We start from the raw sequence: 24,190 nt of genomic DNA on the forward strand, positions 1-24,190 counted from the left end.
GATTTGCTAGTTTTTGTTTTAATGTTTCAATTCAACTGGTCATTAATTTGGTTGTAATTAATCATATCATCATATCACTTGCTTAGGGATTAGGCTTTCTTTAAAGATAAGGATTGGAAGAAGAATATTGCTTACAGACTAGACTGGTTATGTGATGATTTTGAGATTACTAATAACCACTTTTTGAAATTTGAGTTTTGATAGAAATAGCTTCTAGTTGGATTTAGTGGTTCAATAATTCTTCTCATTTGGAACAATATTGATACTTATCATGGGTAATATTCTTCTAGTTGCACTAATTTGTTTTAGAAAACATAGTTATCAATAATGATAACTACGAAAAGGAAATGATGTTGACACAATTAAAATGGAAAGATTTGTAATACTTGTCAATAATGATTGTGTAACTAGTTTCAAAATATTTCAAACGTAGTTATTAACTTTTTATTTATTTTGTAATTAAATCTCTTTGATTTAAAAAGAAAAAAAATATAAACGATTACATCTTTAAAGTATAAATACCAAATACAATAAGAGTTTTAAGTAAATTACAATCATGGTTACAAATGTTTCATTTTTTTTTCTCAAACCGATTTCACTTCTCTTCCCTTTCCTACCCTTTCTTTGCTTGCAACCAGACAGAACCTTAGAGATGCTCTAATGTAGGTTATTTGTGGATCCCTTCATAGCTTCAGCCACTTGGATTCACCACCTTACACTACCAACATTGACCACCTCCTCCTTAACGACCTCCAGCTATTGCTTCCCCTGTTCTCACAATCAGGTAATTTCAATTCCACCCATTAATAATCTATACTGGTTCCAAGGTGTGGAAGCTATTAGCTATTGCATCACTGGTTCTCTCCCACTGTGTAGCATGTACAGAGTTGAGAACATATTAAGAATCCAAACCATCTTAACCATTAATAATCAAAACTGGTTCCAAATTTTAGAACCGGTTAGCTAATAGGAACAGTACTGGTCATGACCCCAAAATATTGAAATCAAGTAGGACCTGTCCTGATTACCTAGAACCATTCCAATTGACAACCTTAGAAAGCTAGGTCTATATTGTGCTTAAGTTTATGTTCTATTTGTTTTTGTGGTCATTATTGTAGTCACTGCAGGTGAGAGAAGCAAGAAACAAGAAAATAAGATAACTTCTGCTCTTCCAGGAACAAGGTCAGGAAAAATTACGAGTTGAAAAGAAGGCACAACTTGCTCAAACAACTATTCAAAAAGGAAATAAAAAAAAATACCAATCCACTAACAAAGTCATTACCAAGAATAGCAAGAAATTCAGATAAATAAGGAAACTGTAGAAACTACTAAAAACAATAGTACTACTAGGCTGTTAGGCTACTCTATCCTTGCCGTTTCAAGGCCAACCGGTCAGGCCTCCACCTCGATTGTTTTGGGAGAGCTTGTTCATGGTCCACATCATCCTCCACAAATGGAGCTTCATCTCTGACTGCATCAGTTATTATTCTAGCAGTCTTGGTTTTCTTCTTTCTAGTGAAGAAACTTCAGACCAGAACATAACTCAAGTCACAAATACATATTAGCTTTAGTTGCCATTTCAGTTGCAATCCAAGTATCAAACACCCAAAATATGTTTTCATTATGAAGCTCCAAGAATGTAATCAAACATCATCCTAATTCAACTGAAACCCAATTAGTCATGAACCAAAGGTCATTAGACTAATTGCAAAAGGAAAAGACAAGCGTCTGCATCCTATTAACAATGTAATTGTAACCCTACATTCACTTTTGTGGTGTTTTAGAACCCAAAATTCAATAAATGTGATGAGTGATCAAATATAATACTATGAATTGCAAAACACTCTCCCAGGTGAAGGAAAGTTGATCCCATGACCTCCTGGGACCCCTGCCACTAGCAGAGTAATACCAGTGGTTGCTATCAATTACTGTTTCCTGAACCAGATGGCCCTCCACATCACCTGATGAAGTATAATAACTATCACTACTAGAATTTACTGTGAGAACATAACCCAAACAAGATCTAATTAGTGTGCACATTCCATCAATCCAATCACAACCCTCAATGAAAGAAGTCACTTCCCTGCTGCACCATTAACTGCAAAATCAGACATTCAAGCATCTTCATCAGCTATTGCTTCTCCACATTCACTAATAATATAGAAGGAGAAAGAATGCCACCCAGTCGTGTGCTGTGGCGTGCACCTGCGCCCAGACACAGCCGGGAGCGAAATGACCACCCACCCCCATGGAAAGGAAGGGGTGTGCTGGTCACTTCGCTCCCGGCTGTGTCTGGGCGCAGGTACACGCCACAGCACACGACCGAGTGGCGTTCCTTTTCCCGAATATAGAACTCATACTTTTTTAGGGTGATCCATCATCAGAAATAATAATTAAACAGTTTAAAACAGGAACCCTATTTAGGATGAGCTGACCTAGTAGAAAAGAATAGTCCAACAAGCATGGTTCAAGTAAGCAGAATCAGCCAATTCGAAGGCCGGAATAGGATACCACAAACCATGCTGACAAGTGCCTCAAACAAATGAAGGTAAAAACGTATCCTACTTTCATTATTAAGTTGAGAAAACACGAGGTGAAGCCCAAAGAATGAAATCAACACTGAATGGTAACTAAACAGCGAATTAGAGTAAACTCTGCAGTCTGCACTAAATCTTCCCTTCACTGTTGCCAATGAAATACTGAGAATCCACTTGCCAAGCACAACAATGTACACTTGGATATGCTCAGCAACTAAAATTAGATAGTGAAAGCTGTAACTTTCTCGACTCAGAATATTGAGTTAATCCTTAAGAAGTCTCTTCGGAAGTATGCATGGAAATTGCCAGTTCTACCACACTTTAAACTCGTTCTGTGGCAATGTATTAACAATGACCACCCAATTAATGAAAATAGGCTCATGGGTGCTACACTACAAAGTATAATAAAACATATTCTTTTAGAATCTGATTTAGCATTACATGTATGTCATGCATCACCACTTGGATTGCTACCTCAAAGTCATGGTGGTTGTTAGGTCAAAGATATTGTAGTGTCATTTTTCGACAAAACTTGAATAAATGTTTTGAGCCTCATTGCAATAATTTTCCACAGTTTATCGGTTTGCTAAATATGGTTTGTTTTACAAACAAAAAAGCATTTGGCCTCCAATTTTAACATATTTTATTTCAAACATTACTTTCTCCAGTTATGAGGCAAGGACTACAAGCAATCCAATGGGAATGGAAGAGCAGGGACAGTCATATGAAGCATCTACAACAATACCAATGCATAATGTAGAAGGGGATTAATTAAGAACCACTCTACAGTAGGATCGATAATAGTTGCAGTAGATTATCAATACGGGAAGCAAATCAAAATTAGAAGGTAAACACCAAAATAGAAAGAAAACAATAACTTGCAAACCAGCAGTGGGAATGACTCCCAATTAGGATTGAGTGGAGGGTATGAGGAGGCCTTCTGCCCCCAATTTCAGCCTGTTGTGATGGCAGGTTGCTGAGATATGAACTGGAGTCAAAATTAGAAGGTTAGGGCAGTTCTTCCAAACCAATGGGTATTAGGACACCAAACCAGGGATCGAGTGTAGTCTTTGGTGATCTCAATCAGTCCTCCAAAGCACTGCTGGATCAGATTTCTTGTTGTTGAGAAATTGGAGAACAAAGTTGCAGGAGAAAAACCAAGGCTGGAGCAGAACCGCAGGGTGTAGAAGGTCTCTCTTTGATTGATTGCAACAGCAGCAGTCTACGCTTAATTGGTGGTTTGAGTCTGGTCTCCAAGAGGTTCACAACAGAAGCTTGTAGCAGTCACAAGCAAGGCTCAAAATTTCGCAATATATCACCGATATATCGGCATATTTTGGAAATCTTGACACTATCGAGACAAGATGGGTTTCCGAAATGAAAAATGTTCAAATTTCGGTATATTACTTAAACAATGTATATTTAACTATTTATACATCAGGGTCCGACCGTTGTCAATCAAAGGTGCAAACCCAAACCACCACTTTGGGTTCATTTTTTTGAAATGTGAAAGTTTAAATGTGTCTATTTAGCTTAAATAAGGGTGTACATGAAGTATCAGACCTTAATATGGCCAAAAACCCACCAAGATGGAGTGCCGAAATATGGCAGAAAAAAATACCATATTTCGCCGAAATTTTAGAAATTTCGACCAGCCTGAAATGGCAAGACGGGACGAAATTTCAAACTATGGTCACAAGCTAGTCACAGCAGGGGAGATCGATCGTGGAAGGGAAGAAGATAGGAGAAGAAGATAAAGGGGGATAAGGAGATTTGGTTCTCTCAGCCCTTCGGGTTTCGGCTCTCAACAGTCCTTCATGTCACACACTTGGACATGAAACTTGCTCAAAGCAACATTCAACTTCATTAAAATCATGGGGAGCCTCTATGAGCTGTTACATATAAATATACTCAAGGGGATGAGTCAAAAATAGAAGGAAATAAAATAGCATTCTCTTATATGGCTGAGACTTGCTTCACAAGTATTAAACTAAGTTAGAAACTAACTGAAATAGAAAGCCTACTTGACTAAGTTACTAGTACCAAAAAATAGAAACAAAATAACTATTAAATAGAAACTAAACTAACTCCTAAATCCCCATGCATAGACAAAATTGACTCTTGTAAAAAAATCTTCACACGATCTAGTCTTGGCCCCCACAAGATCTTCTAATATCATTCACACCAAGGCAATATAAGGGCTGTGACACTGTTCACGTGAACAATAACGCAAATAGTGTTTTGGCCACTTTTTCTTCATGTTTTGTCCTACATCCAGAATGTTCTTTGCCACTGTGACAGTTCATTTGATCCCAGCCATAGTTCTAAATCTCGGTGAGATATCGAAAAACTCTAGAAACCAAGATCCTCAAGATAAGTTCATAACCGAGACATAAAACCTGCACTAACTCGAATATCTCGACCGAAATTTCGGCGAGATTTTGGTACTTTTGTACCGTCTCGCCGAAATTTCTGAAAAAGGTACATTGCACACTATAAAAAGGCACTAACTCAAGACAAACTTTGAAATTTTGAAGTAACTCGATAGAGAAGGGAGTTTTCTGTCTAGAGAAGGGGGGGAAAACCTTGGTTCTTGACTTTTTAGCCACTTCATCACTCAAAACTACCGGGATACACTACTAGGGGTTGCCACATCACTACAAAGAGATTGATTGCTGCTGCTATGTGGCTAGTCACATACTCATAGTATTGTATTGTTGGGAGTTGGGACATGGAAGACTAGGGTAGTTGATGCAGAAGCCGAAACCATGATTAATTTGGCTGTTCTTTGATTTTTGTTGGAGCCTTTTTATTTGTTTGTTCTTTTAGCCTAGGGTTAAAACAGTCTTTTTCATGGTTTATCTTCTTAGTTCCCCTCCACGATTTTAGAGGGATTAGTATTTTATTTTATTTGTTTTAGTTGTTTACACTTATACTCCTATTTAGAGTATAAGTCTATTCTATGTTTTATAATTAGGATTCAGATTAGGAATCCCAACTCCTAATCTAATTAGGATTGCTTTAGATTGATTATTTGTAAGGCCTTTTGGCCCCCCTTTATTATTATAAATAGAAGAATCGTGGGAGGCTCCCCCACCTATTATGTTTGAAATTTTGTTTCTTCTAGCTGCTGCCGCCATGACTGCTGCTGCTTCTCTGTCTTGTGTGTCATATCAAGACCCCTTGTGAGTTATATCAAGGGCTAAGGTTGGAGAAATCCAGCGACTCCTTGCATCTCGCAGATCGGGAGGTTCTTCTTCTTCTTCAATCAAGCTCTTCGAGTTGCTGCCATTGAAGTTCTTCTATTACAAGTAAGCCGTTACAGAATTCTGCAAATAATTAGTTCCTTCTTATTCCCTAACCCAGCCCTACATCCTCTATCAATTTCCATAACCCTCAACCCCATTAAATCTGCAACTCCTATTTTAACTAGGATTCCTTCGTAACTACAGATCTGACCATCAGTTTTCATTAAACTTCTAACCACAGATCCCTCACAGCAGACCTTCCACTCGACCTAACCTGCAGCCTTCATCTCAACAACTAAACCCTAATTTCCTCTCTTCTCCATTACACCCCAACAACCCTAAACCTGCCTAGACCTAACCAGCCATCCAAATCATCCCATACTTCAGCCAAACCCTATCCCCTACCTCTGTGACACTAGGCCAGAAGCTCTTGGCCTGACTCCCTCTAGAAACCCTAGATCCCTTTATCCTCTTTAGTCCCAAAACCCAAAACCCTAACCCTGATATTCTGAATTTCTATTTCTTATTTAAACCTAGTTAGATCCAATACTAATAGACTCCTAAAAACCTGCAGACCATTATCCAATAAACCCTAACTCAATCTCCCATTCCTAACCCTAACTTCTGCCCTAGTAACCCTAATCTGTCCATTCAGCCAGCCCTAAGACAGAACCTGGTCCTAAGTGAGATTTATTTCACCTAGGCTACATCAGTAGTAAGGTGTCTATGACTTATGTATTGTTCACTGTACTTGGGTTGGGTGTCTATGCAATGTTAGTAGACCTGAATTAGGGAGTAATTGCTTGGATGATCAATATGATCAAACAAGCATTGTATTTATAATATGAGAAATTACATATGAATAACCAAAAATACCCCTAATACAGCCGGCTTAACTAGGAGGAACAAAGAAATAAAAAAATATAACTGTAAAATGACCAAAATACCCCCACGGTATTCTGGTGTACATAATTCAACACTCCCCAAGTTGGAGCAAATATATCAATCATGCCCAACTTGACTAGATTAGGATGGAACAATTTCCCAGACAACCCCTTGATGAAAATATCAACAACCTGATCAGTAGACTTCACAAAGGGAACACAAATCAACCCTTCTTCCAACTTCTCCTTAATGAAATGCATGTCCACTTCAACATGCTTGGTGCGATCATGCTCATAGTTCAATATCTCGCGATATATCGGTATCTTGGGCCTACCGAGATATCTGAAATATACTGAAATTTCGCCGAAATATGGTATTTTTTCTGCCATATTTCGACACTCCATCTCGATGGGTTTTTGGCCATATTAAGGCCTGATACTTCATGTACACCCTTATTTAAGCTAAATAAACACATTTAAACCTTCATATTGCAAAAAAAATGAACTCAAAGTGGTGTTTTGGGTTTGCACCCTTGATTGACTATATACAATCGGACCCTGATGTATAAAATAGTTAAATACATATTGTTTAAATACTAAAAGACATAATAAGAAATTTAAGCAAAGTAATGAAACAAAAATAAAGTCAAATGTAGCCTTTAGTTTAAACTTTAAAGTTTAAACTCATAAAGTCATAAGTGCATAAACTTCATAATAGTCAATAGTTCAATACTCAATACACAAAGTATTTCTACAAAATTTACCAAAATATACCGAAATATACTACTCAATACACATTATTTCTACGAAATTTGAACTTTTTTCATTTCGGAAGCCCATCTCGTCTCGGTAGTGTCAAAATTACCAAAATTTCGACGATATATCGCAAAATTTTATACCATGATCATGCTATACCAGGTTGTGTGCAATGCTGATTGCAGCTTCGTTGTCACAGTACAACATCATAGGAAGATGAACAGGAACACCAAAGTCTTATAGCAAGCCTTTAGCCAAAGTGACTCATAAATGCCTTGTGCCATAGCACGAAACTCTGCTTCAGCACTAGAACGAGCCATCACATTTTGCTTCTTGCTACACCAAGTGACAAGGTTGCCTCCTACAAAAGAACAATACCCAGAGATAGACTTCCGATCTACAGAACCAACCCAATCAACATCGGTATATGCCTCTATCTGTAGGTGATCATGAGAAGACAGAAGAATGCCCTTTCTAGGAGCTGACTTCAAATAGTGAAGAATCCGAAGAACAACCTCCATATGAGAAGAATAGGGGTCATGCATGAACTAACTCAATACTCACAACAATTGCAATGTCTGGACATGTGTGTGAGAGATAAGTTAGCTTCCCCACTAGTCTTTGGTATCGGCCTTTATCAACAGATTCACTCTCCTCTTTGAGACGAACAATAGCCTCCATAGGAGTATCTGAAGGGTGACAACCTAACAAACCAGTTTCAGCCAACAAGTCTAGGACATACTTTCTCTGGGAGAGAAAGATGCCTTTAGAAGACCTAACAACCTCAATCCTAAAAAAGTACCATAGCTTCCCTAAATCTTTAATCTCAAACTCCTGCCCAAGAAACTTCTTCAACCAACTGATCTCATCACCATCGTTGCCAGTAACCATAATGTCATCCATATAGACTATAAGAACAGTGAGTTTTTCACCAGCCCTCCTTATAAAGAGAGTGTAATCAGCATTACTCTGCTTATAGCCCACGAAAATCATGGCCTTGTGAAACCGACTAAACCATGCTCGAAGTAATTGCTTCAGCCCATAAAATGCTCGCTTTAATTTGCACACTTACCTTGATTACTGTCACAAGAAAATCTTGGTGGAATATCTATGTACACCACCTCACCAAGTTCTCTATTTAGGAAGGCATTCTTTACATCCAGCTGTTGTAGATCCCATCCAAGATTTGACTGCACAAGATAGCAAAATCCGAACTGTATTCAACTTTGCAACAAGAGCATAGGTCTCCTAGTAGTCAATCCCATATGTCTGAGTGAAGCCTTTTGCAACCAGACGTGCCTTATATCAATCCATAGTCCCATTAACCTTTTGTTTGACCACAAACACCCACTTACATCCCACTAGTTTTTTCCCTTTCATTTCTTCCAACTTAGTTGCCTTCCACTTTCCATCTATATAAGCTTCCTGCCAATTTTTAGGAATAGAAATAGAAGAAAGAGAGGACACAAATGCATGAAAAGACGGAGAAAGAAAACTATAAGAAACAAAGCAAGAAATGGGATGTAGGGTGCAAGTCCTAGTACCTTTGCAATGAGCAATAGATAGGTCGGAAGGAGAGGGCTCATCAAGAGGAGGAGGATATGGATCCTGAGCCAACAATTGGATAGGTATTGGTGCCATAGTGGATTGATGTTGCCCTCTGTTGGAGCATCTCTTTTTGTAGGTTATGGTATTAAAGTTGTCAATTTTCTTTCGAAAGTCATGGATTGATGTTGCCCTCTGTTGGAGCATCTCTTTCTGTAGGTTATAGTATTAGAGTTGTCAATTTTCTTCCGAAAGTCACTGATGGTTCTCTGGACTGGAGTCAACTCTCCCTAACCAAGAACATCACAACCATTATTTTCAACAAGCTCCCCCTGTAAAGGAATCCCTTCGGAAGAAGGGGCAGCAACCAAAGGAGGCTGGGCAGCAGCCAAAGGAGGTTGGGCAGCAGACGAAAAAGGCTGGGCAGCAACTAAAGGAGGTTGGACAGCAACTAAGGAGGCTGGGCAGCAGCCAAGGGAGATGGGGGAGGAAACACAAACACATCTTCACTAGAACTAGAACTCTCCCCCTGAAGATGTGGGGATGGATAATAAGAAAGACTTTCATGGAAAACGACATCCATACTGACCAGAGTACAACGGGAAGGGGGATGGTAACACTTATAACCTTTCTAGGTTGGAGAGTAGCCCAAAAAAATACACCACAACCCTCGAGGTTCAAGTTTTCCATGAGATTTCGTTTCTCTGGCATAGCACACACAACCAAACACTTTGGGAGGAACCACAAAGGTGGAACTCCCATGTAAAATTTTAGTCGGACTACGGGAGTCAAGAACACGGGAAGGCAACCGATTAATGAGATAGATTGCAATGAGAACAGCATCCCCCCAATATTGGGAGGGAACATGGCGCGAAAACATCAACGCCCTGGCAACTTCCAACAAGTGTTGGTTCTTCCTTTTAGCCATACCATTTTAGGCCGGGGTATCGACACAACTAGTCTAGTGAACAATCCCATGATCAGCAAAATATTTTTGAAATTGAGTTTCCCTATACTCAGTGCCATTATCACTTCTCAAAACCTTGAGAGTAGCCTAGAACTGAGTTTGGACCATTTTATGAAAATGCTGAAAATAGGAAAAAACTTGACTTTTAGTGTGGACAAGATAAACCCATGTGTATCTAAAATGACAATCAATAAAAGAAACAAACCAACGATGACCAGAAAGTGAAGTTTTATAACTAGGGCCCCAAACATCAGAATGCACCAATTGAAAAATGGAAGAACTCTTTATTTGAAATTGAATAAGTTGAACGTGTCTGTTTGGCCAGAACACAAACCTCACAAAAAAATTCGATCTTATCACATTTTTTGACCTAAGTAGGAAATAAAGATGCTAAAATCCCTAATGGAAGATGACCTAAGCTAGAGTGCCATAGTAAATTTTAGAAGAGACTAAGGAGTTCTGATGTGGAGATGGTAATGGGGGTGGAGTGAGACGACCATCATCAAACAGGTACAAACCACCGTGCACTTTACCCAATCCAATCATCTTCCCATAAGCCAATTGAAAAACACAATGAGAAGGAAAAAAAGTTACTTTGCGGTTAAGATCACAAGTAATATTACTGATAGAAAGAAGGTTAGTAGTAAAATTAGGAATATGCAAAACAGAAGACAAAGAAAGAGAGGAAGTGCAGTTGATGATTCCTTTTCCAGAGATGGAAGAAATGAAAACATCAGCTACTTTGACTTTGTCTTTCCCAAAAGTGGGACAATAACGATGGAAGAGACTAGAGGACCCGGTCATATGATCTATAGCTCCAGAATCAATGATCTAAGGATGAGAAGCCATAGAAACACAATGACCACCAAATGAAATACCTAACCGAGCAAAGTTTGAACCTGAAGGAGTAGGTGAATTGGCAATAGCTGTTGTAGTAGAGGCAACAGTAGCGGAAGACTTTAGCACACGTAGGAATGCCTGTAGATCCTTCTGAGATAGACCAGTGTCAGTAATAGGGGCTATAGCAACAGACTCAGAGTGATGGGCCTTCTTGTTTGGTTTCTTCTTGCCAGCCCGTTTGCTTCAAAGTCAGTTGGCTTCCCGTGAAGTTTCCAACATTTGTCCTTGGTGTTGTAGGGCTTATGACAATGTTCACAAGTGACAATGCTCTTGGTAGAATCACCAGAAGGGGAGGAACAAGCAATCATAGGAATAGTTGTGGAAGCAGTCTGGAGAGCTGATCTCTCAGTAGGTGGAGGATGGAGCATAGCAGCCCTACGGTACTCTTCAGAGGAGACCAAGGCATAAGATTGTTCAAGTGTGGGAAAAGGAGAGTGACCCAACACTTGAACTCTAATCTAATCATAATCCCCATTTAATCCAGCCAAGAAGTCATACACCTGTATTTTGTCAACATGCTTCTTGTAAGAGGCAATATCACCAGGAGTAGAAGGATGGTAATAAAAAAAATGGTCCAACTGTTTCCAAAGGCTGCGAAGAGTAGCATAGTACTTGTAGACAGATAACTCCCCTTGAATGGTATGAAGAACTTTCTTCCGGAGTTCATAAACCTGGGCATCATTACCAAGCTGTCCATATGTTTCCTTGCAGGCAGACCATATCAGGGCAGCAGTATCAAGAAGAAGAAATCCACTGGCAAGGTCTAATTGCATTGAGCCAATCAAATAAGACATTAGGATACCATTATTGGAGATCCACCTGTTCAAAGGAGCACCAGCTTCAGTTGGCCTAGCAACAGTACCATCGATATGGCCAGTAAGCCCAAGGCCAGCAATGGCAAAGTAGGCAGAGTGAGACCATATCAGGTAATTGCTCTCATCCAACTTGATAGGATTAGGGAGAAGGTCGCGGGGTTCATTCCTACCATATCCATCAGCAGCAGAAGTGCCAAAAGAGACCTCAAAGCCATCTATGATGCAGCAGAGAAATCAAAATCGCAAAGAGGTGCTGTGGTGATGAGAAACCCAATAAATACTCCAACATAAGAGCTGGAAATTGGAGGAAAAACCTTTTTAAATGTAGGAAGAGTTGTCCCTAAAAACCAACAGCAACAGGTAGGGCAATCCCTGAGATAGACTTTTTTAAGGTTTTGGAAAAAACCCTGATTTTGGTGAAATCGAAGGAGGGTAGATTGCAATAAAAGAACCACCAAAAGGAGCTGAAACTTGGATCAAGTGTGCTTCTAATAGAACTAGAGTACCCTTCAAAAAATCAGCAGCAACAGAGAAGGAGAAAACCAAAATCTATATTTTGCAGGGTTTTGAAAAAAACCCAAGATGAGAACAAAATCAATCAAGGGGAGAAGCCTTAGTATGGCAGGAGATAGAACCTTATCCAATATAAATCTACTGCAGTTCTTGAGCTTCAATAAAGTAGAGAGATCCTTTGGTAGAGTAGACGAATCCGTCCAAAAAACTTGAAGTCTTCAAATATCACAAGCAATGTACAAGCTCCTATCGATCTGAAAAAATTTTATAACATGAATGAGGTGATGGAGGGCAACAACTGGATCTGTAGATCACCTCATCAGTGCTACCCTAGTGGGAGGATGAAGAACAAAGGGAAAGAGAGGGGAAGAAGAGCTCGAGAATGAAGGGAAAGGGAGGGGAAATCGAGAATGGGAGGAGAGGAGACTGCCCTAATTCGAAACCTGCTCTGATACCATGTTAGCAAACCTGCATTAAAGAGTAATAATTGCTTGGATGATCAATATGATCAAACAAGCATTGTATTTATAATATGAGAGATTACATATGAATAACCAACAATACCCCTAGTACAGCCGACTTAACTAGGAGGAACAAAAAAGTAAAAAATACAACTATAAAATGACCAAAATACCCCCACGATATTCTGGTGTACATAATTCAACATATGCATTGTTCACACTTCACTGTACTTAGTAGTTTGTAGTAGAAACTTTAAGTCTTTTAACCATTTCTTAAATAATTATTCAATAAAATGTCTTCATCCATTATTGCAAGGTCAAGTGTTGCAACTGAGTTCCGCGCTATGTCCCATGGCATTTGTGAATAAATATGGCTCTAGGCATTGTAAAACGACTTGGCTATTCCTACATCTTTGCCTATGATGTTTCATTGTGACAACAAATCTGCTATCAGTATTGCTCACAACCTGGTCTAGCACGATCACACCAAGCATGAGGAGATTGACCCCCATTTCATCAAAGAGACCAGCTTGCTGATGTTTTTACTAAGGGATTAAATAGTAAATTGTTTTGTCCTCTTGTGTGCAAGTTAGGCATGTGTGACATCCATGCACCAAGAGGAGTGATGAAGATTCTGGCAAGAGGAAGAAGCAAAGAACCATCGAACCAGGTCCTTTTTTGGGACAGAACTGGATCAGCTCGAGCCAGCCCAGCAGGGTTTCTAGAAGCTGCCCATAGATGCTCCACAATTTTAACAGATTCTCCTTTGACCAGTCAACTAGGATCGGTGCACTTTAGTTTCTATTTTTATGACTGCAGCCTTTAGTAGTTACCATATTTACTAGTTTTTAATTCCTGTTCCTTGCTTGTGGCTAAAGCCTAGTAGTTACTAATTTTCATTACCTCCTATTTTAGTTAGGATTTAGTAGTTTCTATTTTCCTTACTTTCTATTTTAGATTAGTTTCTATTTTTATTGTAAGCTTGCCTAAGCTATTAATAGGCCTCTTATTGTAAGGAAGGAACACAATTTTTGAGAATAGAATTTTCTGGCCAAGCTTGCCATCGATTATGGGAGAACCTCCTTGTTTCAACAGTTGGGATAGGCGTGGGTGAGAGACCCAGGCTGAGAGAACCATTCCCCTACCTCCTCCTCTTCTATCTTCTCTTCTTCTCCCATTCGAACTCCACATTCTCGATTGCTTGAGGCCACAATCGAGTGCTGCTGCTGCATCAGTGAAGGACCAGAATACATCCCCATATTCAACTAGAGACTGCTGCTGCTGATCACAACCATAGAAGGATCGAGTCACCCAGCAGATCAGTTTTCTGCCCAAAATTCTCCAAAAACTTCGAGCCTACACTTCTCTGCAACCTGAACCCTGTTTCAGCAGGGCTTTGGAGGGCTGAACCCTGTCAAGGAGAGCTACACTCGATCCCTGTTTGGAGTCCAAGTTGCTGCTGGTTTGCAGGATCTCAACAAACCTTCTAATTTTGATTCCAGTTCATATCTCAGCAACCAGCCATCATAATAGGCTGAAATTTGGAGCACAAGCCCCTCTCCTCATACCCTCCACCATAGTTGTTAAGGCGCCTACACGAATCAAGGCGGTAGAGGGGGATAAAAAACAAGATGACAAGACGTCGCCTAGGCGACACCAGAAATCAAGGCGCGAGCAAGGTGCCTGGACGCCTAGGCGACGCCTTGACAACTATGCCCTCCACTCGATCCAAGTTTGGATCCAAACTGCTGGCTGGTTTGGTTTTTACACCCAGTTCTATACTTTCAAATTTTGGTGTCCTGTTGGTAATCTTGTTTCTGGCCATTCAAATCAGCCCCTACTTGGAGGGTTTGCTGAGCATACCTAGGCCTGCACTCGACATTGATTCCAGTCCCATTACTTGACTGAAACCTGAGTTTCTGTTTGCACCCTAAATCTGAATTTTTGGCCCTGGTTTGTACCTTTGCTGTTGGGGTTAATATTAGTTGACTGCTGTGAATTATTGTGGGTTTAATTGGGGCTGGGTTAACCCAAACCTCGCTTTACATTAAGGAGGAGTGTTGTAACATGGGTTCAAGGGTATATTTGTCCTTGGGGTTTATTTTGTGTTGTCCTAGGGGCTTTATCATCTTTGTGCTTGTATCTTACTATTATAAATAAAGTGGGTTGTCTCACATAGACACAAGTCACAATTCCCAAAGTCATCACATTTCAAGTAATAGTGCCCCAGAAAACGGCATTACTCATCTACACACCACTTGTAGATATATACACAAAAGTAGGGTGCCTAAAGCAAAAGAAGTTTTAAGAAAGATGAAAGTAGGCAAGGGACCTAACCCAGACGAGGTACCAATAGAAGTATGTAAGAGCATAGGAATCTATGGTTTAGCCTGACTAACAAAATTATTTAAAAAGATTATGAGCATAAAGAAAAGCCAGGATGAATGGAGAAGAAGCATTGTGGTCCTAATTTACAAAATAAAGGTGACATTTAGAACTGCAATAACTATAGAAGTATAAAATTAATGAATCATAAGATGAAGTTATGGGAGAGGGTTATTGAAACCCACCACGAGAAAGGAAACTATTATGGTTTAATGCCATGAACATCCACGATGGAAGCTATTTTCTTACTAGGATGCTCATGGAAAGATATAGAGAGAGCAAGAAGGATCTCCATATGGTCTTTATAGACCTAGAAAAAACCTACAACAAAGTCCCTAGAGAGTTAATCTAGCATAGAGTAGAGAAGAGAAAGGTCTCAAATAAATATGTGGACATAATTAAAAGGTATGAATGATGGTGTGGTGACTAGCATAAGAACTCTGGGAGGTTAAGGTAATGAAGTCTCAATTACAATGGGCTTATGGTGGAGGGCCGGTTAGGAGAAGAGGGGAACTGAAAAGATATCAGAGTTGCAAGGGGGAAGAGAGAAGAAATCGCATAAGGAGGGGGAGAAGAGTGCACACACACACAGCCCTCAAGCTACTCAAACCATAAACTCAATTCATTCTTCAAATCTGTCTCTAATGATGGGGAATTATATCATATATAAAGAGAAATAAAAGAATCCTAAAAATAAAGACTAACTCTCTAACTAGGAAACTAAGAACAATTGGGAAACCAAATACCATACGTAGCTACCTTCTAAAATAAATAGAATAAAACAAACTAAAAGACATTATTTCTCCAAATAACATAAATTCGTAAAATCCTAGGAGATCCACAATCTCAAACTGGACCCGGTTCATCTTTGTCTATGTACCCAACTGGGTTTGGGTCGGTCCAAGGTAGTGTATCTGCATCAATTCCCCCGGTGTTGAGAAAAACTCGTGGACGAGTTTTGTAAAATGACAGAACCAGCACCAGTCGATCAGCATCCACAAACATCGGCTTTGATGGGGCAATGATCCAACGCATCTCATGATCAACCATCACAATCTTTTGATGGTCATTAGCGAATGATGTCCCTTTGATGGGAATTTGATTGTGGGGTTTAACAACTGAAATCGAACACGTATACTTTAATTTGAACGTCACTTTCATTATCCGCATTTGCTTCCACATCTAATCTGCCTTCTGAAGATTGTATCATGCTCATAGTTATCAAGGCGACGCCATGGTATCCAGGGTCCTTAAAGGCCTTAGGCGCCTAGGCGAGCACCTTGATGCCATGAGGTGTCGCTTGATTTTTTACCCTCTAAAACACCATGGTCGCCTTTCCGCCTTGATAACTATGATCATGCTTGACATGTGATCATAGAAATTGTTGTTAATATTGGCAAGCTCCCAAAATCCTGTTGTCAAATTAGAAAGTTATGTTTGCAATTTACAGAACCATCGCTAATCGAAAGGAGTAAATCATACCGAGCAACTTCCATGATAGTGGGTTTATGATAGCAATGGCAAAATAGTTATTTAGTGGATTGCAAACTAAAGAGAAGAAAAGAAGGCTACGGTAATGTATTGGTGGGAAGGTGTAAACTTGGAAGAAAATAAAAGAAAGACAAAATAGAATAACTGAATAAGGGGGGTAATATTTTTGGGGGGTAAAATAAGGGGGTAATATTGGAAATAAAAAAAGAAGACCTAAATAAACGAAAAGAATAAGGGGGAATATTATGGGAAAAGTGGTTTTAAATGAAGGGCTAATAACAAAATAAGGATAAACTAGAGGGGGCAGTTTAGGAAAATAAAAAGAGAAAGACACAAAAGGGGACTTGTGAGTGGGGTTACCGTGTTCGACTTGGGTAGGGAGAATCGGAGGAGTTTAGGCGCGCAGAAGGGTTCTTCCTAACGCTACTTTAATGGAAAAAATGGCAGAAGGACTTTGACAAGGAGAATCGAACAACAGTTGGGGGAATTTGACTCACACTTGGACTTCAACAAAGGACGGCGACTTCAATGGAAGAATGTAGCGACAGCTTCGAACCAGGTAGGAGTTTTCTCTCCTTTTTTTTATGTTCTCTGTCTCTCTTCTTCTGACTCTCACTCTATCTTCTCTACTCAGCTTTTTTTTTCACTAGGTCGAACCCTAGATTTCAAAGGGAAAGGGGCGGTGGGGTTCATTGCGGGTTGGAGTTCAGTGATACGCAAGAAATTTTTTTTTTGGGTCCACTATTACAGCGACGAAGAAGAGAAGGAAAAACAAAGTAGGTTGGGTTTTTATTAAAGGGTGGAATCGAAGGGCAGGGATTGGGTTTTCAGTGGGTAAAAAGGAATGTGGTGAAAACTAGGAATATAGAGGGAGGGGCTGCTACGGGTGGTCAGGGGGAATGGGGTTTGGGGATACTGATGTATCCGCAATGGGTGGGGTCTTCTGTGGAATCGAAGTGAATTTTTTTTTTCTGCTGGGATCGGCTGAACATCAATATGAAGGAAGATTAGGGAAGGAGAATGAGATGAGAGATGTACAGGGAAGGACATGGAGATCCTTCGGCTCTAATACCAAATTGGTGGAGGGCCAGTTAGGAGAAGAGGGGAACTGGAAAGATATCAGAGTTACAAGGGGAAAGAGAAGAAATCGCATAAGGAGGGGGTGAAGGGTGCACACGCACACTGTCCTCAAGCTACTCAAACTATAAACTCAATTCATTCTTCAAATCTGTCTCTAATGATGGAGAATTACATCATATATAAAGGGAAATAAAAGACTCCTAAAAATAAAGACCAACTCTCTAACTAGGAAACTAAGAACAATTGGGAAACCAAATATCCTATGTAGCTAACTTCTACAATAAACAGAATAAAATACACTAGAAGACATTATTTCTCCAACTAACATAAATTCCTAAAATCCTAGGAGATCCAAAATCTCAAACTAGACCTGGTTCATCTTTGTTTCTATTATGGATGTAAACGGATCGAATTCAGTCCGATAGTGGCATTATCATATTCGTATCCGATTATATTCGGACGGATTCGAATAGTTTCCGGATAGTGATTTTTTTAATACAAATTCTCGTAAATGGATATGAACATAAATCGAATACGAATTTTCGACTATCCATTGACATCTTTATCATTTTTATGATGAGGGTTAGGATTGAGACTTGAGAGTTCACCAATTACCCTTTCTTCTACTCTTCTTAGTCTTCGATTTTCTTACGTCTTTTACTTTTGATTTTATCTTGTATTTATTTTAATAGATATGTGATTCCATGTATCACATTGCTTAAAACAATATATATAAACCAATAGCAAATTTAGAAAAAGAATAACATTATCTTAACTTATAAATTTATAAAAATAAGATAACAAAATCCAATAAGGTAACTTAAAAGGGTAGACAAACCCAAAAATACATTTCAGATATTTTATTACCTTTGAATTGCTAAACGAATCGGATAATAATTGGTCGGATAGGGGGATTATCGTATTCGTATCCGATTAGTTTTGAACAGATTCGGATTCTCCTAAACGGATACGAATGCATTTTCGAATATCCGTTTACATCCCTAGTTTATATACCCAACTGGGTTTGGGTCGGTCCAAGGTAGTGTATCTGCATCAGGTTATATCAAGGATCAACCTTAAGTCCTTATTCGTTTGCACTTATCATGGATGATTTAATTAGAGACATACAATATGAGGTTCCTTGGTGTATGCTTTTTTATGATGATATCATTTTGGTAGATAAGACAAAAGCAAGAATTAACACCAAGTTAGAGTTATGGAGAACAACTTTAGAATTAAAAGGTTTTAAGATAAGTAGAACAAAGATGGAATATATGTAAATTTAGTTACATTAGGACATTTAATGAGGTGTATATTGATGAGAGGAAGATACCATAAGGTGATTATTCAAGATATTTGGGTACAATCGTAAATAAAGGAGGCGATATAAAGGATGATGTTGCCTAGAGAATTAAAATAGGATGGATGAAATGGAGATGTGCGTCCAAAGGCGGTTGTTGAGGCCTAGGCGACTACCGCTTTATTGTAAGACGCTTTGCATTGGGTTTTATTGATTTTGTGTGATGTGTGCCTTCGTGGCCTTGTGTATGCAAGCTTCTTCCCTCCCCTCTCTTCTCTCTCATCTTTCCTTTTTCTTCCCCATCCAGCAAGACTCCCTCTTCTTCTATTATTCTTCTTCCTTATTTCTGCTTTCCCTTCTCCTATTTATCCTTGTTCCCTGTCGCTAGAAGTATTGTTGGTTGGAAGCAAGTCACTGAAATTCCTCAGTTCCTTCAATCTGTGGGCTGATATTTGGGTGTTGGCTTCCACTCCCAAGGGCGACCTGAACCATGGGAAATAATCCTAGAAAGCTCCCATAGTGAGACTGAAATCAGAGATTAATGCCGGTTTCTCTGCTTACGCTAAAGCTAACTTGCAGAAATTATTCTGTTTGGTTCTTGATCCTTGGGCTCTTTTTTTTGGTGGGTTTGATAGAGAAAGGAATTTCAAACTTAACCTTCAATTTTCCTGCAATTTGGAGCTTTGAATGAGAGGCTTTTGTTTCTTCTTCCTTATTTCACCCCACTTTTTAAAATACCCCTCCTTTTCACCTTTATTACCCGTTGCCCTTCCTTTTGATTCACCTCCCAAGTTTAACCCTAGATAATAAATACTAATTCTCCTTGTGTCCTTGCCTTAGTGGATCAAGTGCCCCTCCTCTATTTGGTTACTTATGGCTTTACCATCCCCCTTGCAATTTTAAAATATTTATTCTGCCACTCAATTCTTGAATTGGGCTATTATTGATTAGGAGGCCCCATTAGGCATCCGAGCCAGGTTTTCGAACCCCAGATTGCATCAGTGGCTCCAATGCTGAATGGTGTTAGTTACAACACACAGTGCAGCTAGTTCCAATAGCGACAGACAGTGTAGTGTCTGATGAGCATGCAACGCTTCAGTGGAGGCAATATAAATTTTTTATGACTTGATGTGACTTGATGTTTCTTAATGTTGATTTTTGATGACTTGATATGGCTTAATGTTGATTTTTTATGATATAAGGTATATATTGTAGCATACTAAACACTATTAGAAAAAAAGGGGAAACACTTAGACACCTTGGTCTCCTAAGTGGGCACCTTGTCCCCTAAGTGCTTAGGCACCCGTCCACCACTTTGGGTCGCCTTGCCACCTTGACAACTATGCAGACAGGTGCTCCATTTTGAGAAGAAAACAGATGAAATCTCTCCACCATGGAGAACAATCTTTTTTGTTTTCCTAGAGCAATACAAAGAAAAATTTTCTTTTTTATTAGTTTTTTCTGCCTTCCCCTTCTTAAGCCCTCAAGAATCAAAAAGTGTCCAACACTTAGGTGTATGATTGGAACCATAGTTCAAGATCTCGTCTCGTCTCGCCATTTTGGGCAGGTCAAGATTTCCAATATATCTGAAATTTACCAAAATTTCGCCGAAATATGGTATTTTTTCTACCATATTTTGGCAGTCCATCTCGGTGGGGTTTTGGCCATATTAAGGCCTGATACTTCATATACACCCTTATTTAAGCTAAATAAACACATTCAAACCTTCATATTTCAAAAAAATGAACTCAAAGTGGTGTTTTGGGTTTGCACCCTTGATTGATAGTATACGGTCGGACCCTGATGTATAAATAGTTAAGTACACATTGTTTAAGTAATATACCAAAATTTATACTTTTTCCATTTCGTATGGTCATCTCGTCTCAACAGTGTCGAGATATCCGAAATATACCAAAATATCGGCAATATATCGCGATATTTTGAACCATGATTGGAACAAAGGCTAAGATGTCAATGAAAACCATAAGATACTAGTTAAGCAAAAACGGAGTAACAAATACTAAAATGAAGCCACAAAAAAGTTTGAGATATAGAAACAATACATCATTGTTATAGCCACAGCAGCAGCAATTGAGTTGATGGGTGAGATGAGAGAGAAAGAGATTGAGGGAGGGAGCTCAATGTTTCTATCTTCTAAGAATCTAGCTTTTATGCCTTATGTTTAGCATGGCAATTAGTCGTTTTACCAATTAAAACCCACATGCAACTCAAAGACACGCAAAAATGATAAGCCAGAAAACTGTGTTTATGTTTTCAACAGCTGTTATTTTTTTCCCCTCATTGGTTGCTGAAAAATTTTATTTTTTTTTTTAAAAACAACTTTTTTTGTTGGGAAAGGTTTTTTGGAACAAGTACCTAGCATAACAGTACTTTTCCCCCCCCAGAAAAATACTATGCAACACAATGTACAGGTTTTATTATTTACCTGAGTAACCTAGTCTCCACGGACTGAAACAACATCCTTTCTTCCAGCCTGATCAGCAGAGCGAACCTTACTGTCACCCTTTAAACATAGACACCAAATGGGAGATTAGTCTTTCCCATGGATGAACAGGCTGGTAGGTACAACAAGAATGGCTTATCATTGAAAACCAAATGATCATGCTGTCAAGAACTATGCGACAACAGAGTCATCATGAATTTAAACATCCAATTGATGGGCTTAGTATGTCACTGCAATATATTTTCCTAGAAAATTATTCTTATGGGAAAAAGAACACTAACCGGTCGCGTGGTTACTGCGCCCAGACACAGGAGCGCACAAATAGACCGTGCAGCCCCCATTGAAATAGAAAATCCCACCCAAACCTATGCCTCTGTGCGCACTCTCATTGGCTCCCCCCGCATTGGTGTAGGGGCTACACGACCAGTTAGCATTCTCTTGCCCTATTCTTATTTATAAATTTTATACTTTATCTTTGGAACTGGTTTTCATACATGGTCGTATATGTATACAGTCAGCACTACACAGGTAATCAATTGGCTGAAGTGACGACTGTATTCATGCATGGCAGTGTACAAAACCTTTCACCTTCATCTTTTTTTATTTAAACTATGTCATTTTTTTGGTTGGACATGACAAGAAAGCATTTTTAGGCATGGTTGAACAGAGGAAAAGAATTCATCCAGATGGGGTTGGAGTCCTCCATGGGTGCCAAGTGTATCAATGATTAAGATACCACCACTTTTTTAGGAAAACAGCATCCTAAAATTTAAAATGTATGTTTTTTTCAACCTTTTGTATTGCATTTCAGAAAAACATTTTTCCCTCTTAATCCTTATGCAATTTTGTATTTTTCTTAGCAAATCCTGAAAAAATATGAGGTTGAAACAAACAAAGCCATGGAGAAGGAAAAACAGCAAATCCTAAGAGACTTCATCGTTATAAGAGATATTGTGACCACATCAAATGCCAGCCAAACCCTCTCAAAAAATACATGCAGCAGTTCTTAGATTACGAGAGGGACAAAGGGAGGTTCCACTAATAGAGCACATTGACTTCAAGACCAATTCTTATGTAGAATGAATTGCTTGGGGCCGGAGGTGACTCCTTTTTTTTTTTTCCACAATTCTAAATTTTGCATTCAAAATGAGAAAAGGAGAACTGTTCATTTCTCCTCTTATTCTAGTTAATATCTCATTGATTCCTACAAATATCCAAATCATAATCCTAATACGACAGTTTAGACTGCATGCCCAGTTTAACTCTAAATATGAACAACTGTTTGTTATGTTTATTGAAAAGATGATATGAAGACGAATAATCAGGGATGATAAAAGGTGTCAGAGGTAGAATGAAATACCTCCATCTGCTGAGCAAATCTCAATGGTTGAGCCAACGAACCAAACCAATCAAAAAGGAGGGAGGAGAGAAACAATTGTCAATACTCGCATAAAATAAATTATGATATTACATAATGATGAATGGGGGATCAGGAAGAACCAATAAACTCAAAAAACGCATTAAAAGAAAAAATACTTGCATTTCCAGTACCTCTCTGTATATCTGCAAATACAACTTGAGCGGTTCAATATATTCTTCGAACCCTAGCGTCGCCATGGCCCACAACAAATCGTCTCCATTGATTGTCTTTCTCTTTTCTCGGTTGCACTTGTCGCTAGCCCTAAACCAATTCATCAATTGAAAATAGCAGCTAGTAACACGTAAGGAAAAAGAACTGTAAAATGACAAGAATATTGAAAACGCATAAAATGTTAATCATTTGTCTGAGGAAAAGAAGTGATCTTATTGAATTTGTGAGAAGATATACTCGCTAGTAATGAAGCTGATGAATTCAGAGACACATTCCTGCACACAATCCTTAGCCTCCTTGGAGATCTTCCCATTTTGGGGAACAACTTTCTTCATGATCCGACTGATGTTAGCTATGGGAAGGAACCTGTCCTGTTCTCTCGTTGCAGAACTAGCCGATTGAGAACCCCCAGCACTCCCACCGCCGCCTTGTTCGCCCGAATGAACGCTCTCAGGAGTGCCTGGAGCTCCAGACTCCGCCATGAAACCCTAGAACAGGATTTTATCACCAAACAAAAAAGAAAAATGAAAAATGTAGAATCATCAGAGTCAGTTTAAGTAATAGTACTTGCAGTATAACTAAAACAAAAGGATAAATCACACAATAATAAACGGAAACCTAACCCTAGCCCTAACGCCATGTGCAGTAAGCAGATAGAACAAGTGAACAGAGAATAGAATAGCTGTTTTGAAAGATTTTGAATTTGAATTTTCATAGAGAAATGAGAATATAGAGAGGGAAATAAAGAAGAAAGAAATGATGAGAGAGAAAGAGAGAGATTCTCTTCGGTTTATGTATTATCGTTTGGTTTTTACCAGTGAATGAGAGATTAAAAAAATAAAATTGGCGGGGGAAGGTGGCGCCAATAAGGATTCGTCGAATCGAAGGGAGTTCGAAAGCAAAATTGTGTTTCGCGCCGGATCCCTACCGTTGGAATTTATTTTTTCTTTCCCCCTTTTTTTTTTTTTTTTTACCTTCTCTCTCCCCGATGCCGCGACGGTTGTGTTTTGTACTCTTTTGTCTCCTTACTCCCTGTTCTCTTCTCAGTTCTCACCCATGAGCCATGACCCCATTCACCCTTTCTTCGCCGTGGCCACGGAATCGTCTTTTTCTTGACGGATGATGTTAAATGCCAATAATGCCCTCTTTTGGATTGATTTGATTTTTGGAAGACAAAGTGGGCATGCAAAGAAATAGTAAAACATTATATTTTACTAGGCATAGTGATGGAAAAGAAAACCCAACAAACAAAT

The 24,190-nt window shown here is 39.0% G+C and overlaps 1 protein-coding gene across 7 annotated transcripts; it reads right to left on the reverse strand.

Annotated features, from left to right (window-relative positions):
• Positions 1-1,659: 1,659 nt before the first annotated feature.
• LOC122653029 (nuclear transcription factor Y subunit B-3-like) lies at positions 1,660-23,967 on the reverse strand. 7 transcript variants are annotated; one of them, XM_043846941.1, is made up of 6 exons: positions 23,753-23,967; positions 23,175-23,431; positions 22,898-23,027; positions 22,707-22,715; positions 21,329-21,406; positions 1,660-2,098 (listed from the first exon to the last, which is right to left on the reverse strand). In XM_043846941.1, the coding sequence occupies exons 2-5, from the start codon at positions 23,417-23,419 to the stop codon at positions 21,338-21,340; spliced, it is 453 nt and encodes a 150-aa protein (XP_043702876.1). In that variant the 5' UTR covers positions 23,420-23,431; positions 23,753-23,967; the 3' UTR covers positions 1,660-2,098; positions 21,329-21,337. The 7 variants fall into 7 exon arrangements, with proteins under 7 accessions (XP_043702876.1, XP_043702875.1, XP_043702878.1 ...); XM_043846940.1 differs by having other exon boundaries at positions 23,175-23,425; positions 23,753-23,966; XM_043846943.1 differs by having other exon boundaries at positions 23,175-23,427; positions 23,844-23,885.
• Positions 23,968-24,190: the final 223 nt, after the last annotated feature.

This window comes from Telopea speciosissima, chromosome 2, assembly GCF_018873765.1.
Source record: "Telopea speciosissima isolate NSW1024214 ecotype Mountain lineage chromosome 2, Tspe_v1, whole genome shotgun sequence".
NCBI lineage: Eukaryota > Viridiplantae > Streptophyta > Magnoliopsida > Proteales > Proteaceae > Telopea > Telopea speciosissima.